General features: G+C 44.0%; 1 protein-coding gene across 2 annotated transcripts in view; it reads right to left on the bottom strand.

The window, feature by feature from the left end:
- Positions 1-5,568: 5,568 nt before the first annotated feature.
- HMGA1 (high mobility group AT-hook 1) overlaps positions 5,569-7,386 on the bottom strand; it is a 35,745-nt gene continuing 33,927 nt past the window's right edge. For both annotated transcript variants that reach the window (XM_073666515.1, XM_073666516.1), the window contains exon 6: positions 5,569-6,588. In XM_073666515.1, coding sequence (XP_073522616.1) covers positions 6,535-6,588 — 54 coding nt within the window. In that variant the 3' untranslated portion in view covers positions 5,569-6,534. The remainder of the gene's footprint in view (positions 6,589-7,386) is intronic.

Below are 7,386 nucleotides of genomic sequence, written 5' to 3'. Positions count from 1 at the left end.
TTCACAGAAGTGTTATTGACTTGGAGTTACATTGTGTTGTTTAAGTGTTCCCTTTATTTTTTTGAGCAGTGTATATAGTTTCATAATTATTCAATTATAAAATCCCTAGCACCTATTTGAGGACCCAAAATTGTTCAGCACCTTAAGGAAATGGAAGCATATAGAAAAGAGCGCACACAGAACTAGATAAAAAAGACTCTTTATTTCATATTTAACATACAAACATTAAAAAATGTGGGCCAATAATCTATGGTGGTGAGCCAGAATATTTATAGTGGTACCACGGGTTGGCAGGTAACCATAGTAATAGCAGCAAAAATAAATCTAATCCATATCATGATAATAATCCAAAACAAAACAAAAAAAAAAAAAAAAAAAAAAAAGAGTCACATCCCCAGATAAAGTCACGTTACCTAAACGCGCGTAGGGGTTGTGGCACCATCGCTTGGTTCAGGTAACATTATTTGACCTACTTTTGCAGCATATTACATGTCTATCTCCAATTTTAGTGCCATCTGCATGCTTTCTGAACTGTATGGTATATGCACTGTGCACTTAAGTATTTGGATCAGGGTTGTCATTGGAGTGCTAACTATTCCTTGTTTTGAATTATTATCATGATATGGATTACATTTATTTTTGCTGCCATTACTATGGTTGCCTGCAAACCCGTGATGCCACTATAAATATTCTAGCTCACCACCATACATTATTGGCCCACATTTTTTAATGTTTGTATTTTAAATATGAAATAAAGGGTCTACATTTTATCTAGTTATGCGTGCGCGCTTTTCTATATGCTCCCATTTCCATATGGGGCTGAACAATTTTGTTACATGGGTCCTCAAATAGGTGCTGTTGGACAACTGTGACACAGGCAGCCGTGGCGGCTCGAACATAGTTGTCGAGCACGCCGAAAATACTCGGGCAGCACCAGAGCGTGCTCGGTGAAAGGTCAACTGAGCACGCTCGAACATCACTAATAATTACGTCTCACCTTTAATGCTGCACCGCAACTGCCTCAAGGCAGATGGCGTCGTTGTCCTGCAACTACAATAGCTGTGATTGGCTGCTCAATTCTGAACAACCAATCGTAGTATTTCTCAGTGTTTTAGGCAATCAGTTTGCCTGAAACACTGATGTCCAGCCTAGGATCGGTGCTGTATGACCTGGCAGTGACCGCCCTGCACTTCCTCATAGTATAGGATTTGTACAGGCGGTCACTGTCCGTCTGTGCACCATGCTGGGCCTTGTGATGCCACAGAAGCCTGCTCCTGCTGCTGAAGAAGACAGAAGACATCTGTAAGAAGATTTTTTAATCCCTGACCCCCCTGCATTATTAGTACATCTTATATATGCTGGGCCCGTCCTTCTGTCCAAAGCCGGACTGGGTGGTGCCTGCGCAGTGAGGCGCCAAAGTCAGTACGTGTGCATAAAGCACTACAGCGCCATTTTATTGAAGACACTTTATATGCCAATTCGCAGACTGTCTATAAAAAAAATGGCGCATGATAGCGCGGTATGCGCACGTGCTTGCTCCATTTATGAAATTAAAAATGTACCAATAAAAATGCTCGGCACCTAGGCGTAGAACGGGCTCAATAGCCAGTCTATAATATAACGATAGATGTGTCAGTCTGTCCGAAGCCTCTATAGACTGCGCAAGCGAGATGCGTCTGCACAGTCTGGCTCCAGACAGAACGCATCCAGCCATTACAGTTAAGAGGAGTATATGGCGCCGGAGGTCACAGTATCCGTAGAAACTGAACGCGTACCGTGATCTCTGATGCCATAAGTACATACCTGACCGGGAGGAGTGTTGCCGCGGCGCCTCTGTTTGGGTCAGAGGCCGGGGCAGGAGTGCAGGGTTGGAATTGGCGCATGCGCATGGCGCGCTATCCGGCACCATCTTAGTGAAGAAACATTTGCAGTGTGTCATCAACAAAATGGCACTGGACAGCGCGGTATGGGCAAGCGCGTACTCCGGCATCACACTCCTCCCCTGGCCTCCGGATGGGGGAGCAGGATGGGGCAGCACAAGAGAGGATGGGGGCGGCGCATGACAGGATGGGGGAGCATGGACCAGGATGGAGACCATATACCAATAAAAATTATTTCCACCCAGACGTAGAACAGGTTCAATAGCTAGAACCTATAATAATAATAAGTGCCACAAAATCATGCCCCCGACACATCTGATAAAATAAAGATAATGTGGCCAACCCGGTAACTCATTCTGCAGCCAGCAATATGCAGTATAATACAGTGGCTATAGGAGGGAAACGGTGCAAAAGTTTTAATGAAACAATTGCAAAAATAATTTTTAGCCCCAATTGCATGCGTTTGAGAAACAAAATTGTCCAAAACGGTGGATAACTCCTTTATAAAGGGAACCTATGTATAAAAAAAAAAAATAAAAAAAAAAAAAAAACTCACGGAAATTGGGTTAATTTGCAAGTTAATAGTGTTTTGAATTTGCCTGCTGTTCACACAGCCCAGTTACTGGGAAGAAATAAAATGTATTCATAGCCTCAGTCTTTCATTCATGGGGTGGGAGGAAGCAGCTTCAGTCATTGCTCAGTGCATTGTAAGCAGCAGCTGTAACCATGCCACAGGGGTGCTGTTACGGGTGTCGCTCACTGTGCGCAGAGCGGTGACAGCAGCAGCGACAGCCACACCACTATGAAAGTGACGTGCCCCCTGGGGCTATGGAGTACTCGGAAGCAGGGCCGGTCAGTTCTATTGGGGTAGTCACAGTGGCGTGACCCGGTCCGTGGCCCAGGGCGGTCAATAAATAAAGAAAAGAGGGGAATAAAGTTTTGTAACACGACCCCGTGGTATGCAGTTATAGGTGGCCGCCGCTGCTGTTGAAATCCACTGGGGCCGTTGGTGACACAGTAGAGATGGTTCAGGTCTCCACGAGTAGAGCTAGGCCCCAGGGCAGTTAGAGTTAATTTTTGATGTTGGTGATGTAGTGCAAGGCAGGTGACGCAGTAATTAAGTAAAGGACACAGCGTAGTGCAGGCTTCAAGTTTTTACTCACAGTTCTTACAGCGCTCCAGGTTACAACTGCTGGCCATGTTATAACAGCCCACCGAGTCTTGTGTCCTCTGGGGAAGTGATCCAGCCAACTCTCGGATAACTTAGGTTCACTTGATCGGGACCCCCTTCTTATGTACCTTCCCGGGTTGCTTCTCTGCGCTGGCTCTCGCCCTCCGCCTCACAGTGTCCCAAGTCAGTGGCTGCGGGCCTTGTCGGGCGACGTCCTCTCGGTCCCCTTGGTCCTATATGGCCACCTTTTAAGCGAATGTGTGTGGTTTTGGCTACGGCACTGAGATAACACAACCTCCAATTTGCTATCTGAGTGTCTTGCAGTCCTCCAGTAGTCTGGGGCCGGTCCCATACTGCAACCTGATCCCTTCACGGTCGGCATGAACTTGCGTGCACGGGTGGACTCTGCACTTCCCGTGCCCCTAAGATCCTCTCTCTGGAGCCCTTCTCTAACTCCTCTTGTTCTTTCTCTTACTGGGCCCCTCTGACTGGACCCTACTCCAACGGTCCTCACTCACTGCGCTCTTGCTCCTAGGACCTCTATAGATCTTTTTACCTTTCCTTTTATACTACCTGTCATGTGACCCACATCACTAACAGTCACTCTACGTGGTCCCCTCTACCTTCAGTCCTTCTCTAAACTACTTCCTCCACCCACCTCCTCTACCTAGTTCCCTCCTCCAGACAGGGACTGTGCTCTCCCTCAGGAGCAATCTCGCCCTTCCCTACTGGAGTGATGTGGTGTTGGGCGTGGGGGTCCCAGGTAGTGCTCCCTCCTTACCCGAGAGTGGGGTGCCACACCTCTGGCTGAGATGCAGTACCTCTGTGGCGACTGGACCCGCAGAGGTGCCACAAAAGCCTGAGGCTGCAGAGGGGAAATAAAGGAATTTCCTCGTAGCAGCGTGGCCGTCAGTGCTTGTGCTGGGCAGATTCAGAACACTATTAACCTGTAGATTAATAGCATTTTTGACATGACAGATGCCTTTTAAGTGCTCTGGATATTACAGTATCCCTCAGCATACTCTGCCAGGAAAATGTGCATATTATAGGCCTTCTGAAGACCGCGCTTAAAGAGATCACTTTGTTGTCAAGCATCCACCTTTCTGGTTATTGTGATCACATTTGTGGAGAGGATAGTCATTCTGTCCTCTACATAAGAAACACAGGATTCCACTTCATAAAAGGAGTAGAAACAACTGTAAAAATAGGCTGCAAGAAGAGAACGACAAAGGTTCTTTTATTAAAGACACTGCATTCCAATGCCGTACCAGCGTCTTTATCAAGAGTAAAAAATGAAAAAAATAAAAAATGAAAAAAATAGAAGTTCTGTCATTTTATTTTTTCCTTTCTCCTTAAATAGGGTCACCCTATTGTGTGCACTTTCCCCACCGCTCATATCTCAGGATTCCACTCTGTAGGTGCAGATACTGACATCCAATTTGACATCCTCCATTTTCCCTATAGGGGATATTTTACAAGCAGAAGTTGCTAGCGATAGTTGTTCAGACACCGCGCTGGATCGTAAACTCTTGTGTGGCGCTGAGAAGCCTGGTGTTCATTCAAATAATAGTGGAAAATGTCCTGTCATATGATTGTTGTGCTGGTGCTGCAGAGGGGTTTGGAGCAGACAGCCAAACTGAAGACATTTGTTTTAGTCCGCATACACACACAGATAAATGGACCATCTAGACAGCTGGAGCCAGGCTGAATTCTTTGTGATGTACTGGTCTCACTGTGTATCCTCTGGGATCCCACAAAGGAAGGGAGATTCACAGCATTCATGGTGCAACACTACCTATCCACAAGAGTAATTAACCTAGTCTGATAGGAAGATCTGTTTGTCAGATATGGCAGCATCTGAAATGGACAGTCTCCTACTATAGTAGTTATTGTAGGCACCAAAGAAGGTGCAGCAAGAGAGGAGTTGCTCTTGCAACAAGGGTGCACGTAGAGCTCAGGAATATGAAACCAAGCATATCGCTGAAAATAATTGGCGCTTGCCAAAAGAACAGATGAAGCCATGAGGAAGGTGCCAGCACAAACACCTGTGTGGAACCTACTCTCACTTATCCACTGCTTAGTAGAAAGAAAGCAGATGTCAAAAGGAAGGCATCAAATGACCAAAGCAGGTTAATGGCAACAGTTGTGCAGTGTGAGAAACAGAGGGATGAGAGGTTTGCCGACAAGTGTCCTTTATAACTTGAAAATACTCCAAAATCAAACTTGCCAAAATCAGAACAGGGTGCTGGTGAGGCCACATGAGCTGAAGAAAACCTGGATGGCTAAACTGTTCATAGAATGGAAGACAGGATAAGAAAACCTGAAAAGAAGTCTGGAACAGAGGTTATCTTAGACCCACACCACACTAAAATTTTATGCATTTTGGCTGTCTAATCTACATTTACTAATCCGAAGGAATAGTTAGAAATGCTAAAATATGCCCCTTAGTGAATGTTATAAAAATATGGCCAGGATAACCTAATTACTGTAGGTTGAATAAAAGGAGGACATTTGCACTAGAAAAAAAAAATTGTGTACTTTATTGTAACTTTACGCAAACATGATCATCTAGTGCAGTATTCAGATCAGACCTCAAGTGTTCTTGCCACATTTGGAACGTTTAGTCAAGAGTTTAATAGATAGGACTAGAATACAGAAATTTAATAAGACATCTAGCACATTGTATTTGCAGACATAAAACAAAAGCACAGACTGCCAATCAACAAGATTCACTACTAGTTAACATTTACTAGCCTTGGATAGTAAAAATGTGTTCATCTACACATACACACAATTTCATCTATTGACAGCACTTTAATCCAATAGCACATGATGTAACACATAATCCACTGTAAAGTCAGCCATGAATTTAGAAAAAAGGACCCTAAAATAATGTTTTTGGAAACGTGTCTAGCAAAGCAGTGCAAAACACAAAGTTATGGGCAAAATTAGCACCATTTATACAGTGCGCACTGAGTGTTCCCATACAGTCACACTACTTTCATAGAAACCCAGGCACATATGGATCTACACCACGTTACTGGTGACAAGATGGGCTTTGCCTGAGAATCATTTGCTGTGGATAAGTAATTGCAAAGTCAATACACGAAAAGTTAAGCAATAGTTGCACGGGAAGTTTGATTAAATATAAAGAGGTTTGGTACTTTACACAAAGACAAAAATATTCCTTTGTTTGTGCATGGACATTACTACTGCATGCTCCTAGTATGAGAATTGATGATCTAAAGATTATATTAATGCTGGCAGTGACAAAGGGAAGGCAGAAATTCAATATACAGTACCAGCACAGCAGTTGGTAGCAGAACTGCCAGCACTAATAAAGACCTGAGTATTGTAGCAGGAGGCATAAGTACGTTTGTCCTGTCTGTAGTTTAGTGGGTCTCACAGATGAGTCTGACTATAAAATGTGGACTTGAGTTAGAAGCTGAGGTTGATTGAGGATGAGGTGATAAAGTAGTGAGGTCACTGATCTTCTGATGACTCCTCTGCTGTAGCCCCCTCCTCTTCATCGTCTGCCTGAAAAGATAAAAAAAACATTTTTAAAGTCATGCTTTTCAGATTTTAGGTGCGGCCCATTTAGCATTTTAGAAAATAAAGTACAGTAAAGATCAGAAATTACAAAAGCCAGTCATTGTTTAAACAAATATGCTGGTGTACATTTCAGTCATATAGCAATTCCTTAATATTAAGCGGATTAATCTTTTTTTTTTTAATTATGTTGGGGCAGATTTACCAATGTTGCCAGTTCTAGAGAACTTTTAATCTAGTGCAGGTTAGCACCACTTAAAAATCTCAGTGGCTCATGTTGATTAAATCGGACGCATCCTTAGACACTAGTGTTGGGTTTTCATGGCAGAAAGGCACAAAGGGCATTCTCCCTTTTGTTAAAGATTGGAACCATTGCCCAATTGAGAGCCGCTTACAATCTCAAATAGCTCTCACTGGGAGTAATGTGACCATGTCCAAATGTGGCTGAAGCTGAACGTGCACTGCAATGTACAGTGAGACCATTACCCTGTATGGCCACTCGCATGGGCTAGTCACATGAGCACAAGAACACAATTTGCATACCTGCGATCATGTTCCAACTAACTTGTCTTGCGCTCCTCGCAATAAGACAGCGATAGAAGTGGAGGAGAGCCTAATAACTGCTCTAATGAATGTTACCAGGTTAGTGCAAAGATCTCCATTCCACTACGCCAGGGGCCGCAGGATATGTTTCGGCTAGCCGGAATTCTGTAACCCGGCCCTGACTGGGGACACAAAAGCACTTTTAATAGGAGATATTTAGAGAAAAAAAAAGGCAAATCTGGA

Source organism: Phyllobates terribilis, unplaced genomic scaffold, assembly GCF_046119375.1.
Source record: "Phyllobates terribilis strain yellow unplaced genomic scaffold, ASM4611937v1 Scaffold_2__4_contigs__length_985480577, whole genome shotgun sequence".
NCBI classification, from domain to species: Eukaryota; Metazoa; Chordata; class Amphibia; order Anura; family Dendrobatidae; genus Phyllobates; species Phyllobates terribilis.
The sequence above is the reverse complement of the archived record's forward strand: the minus strand, read 5'-3'. Positions and strand labels throughout refer to the sequence as shown.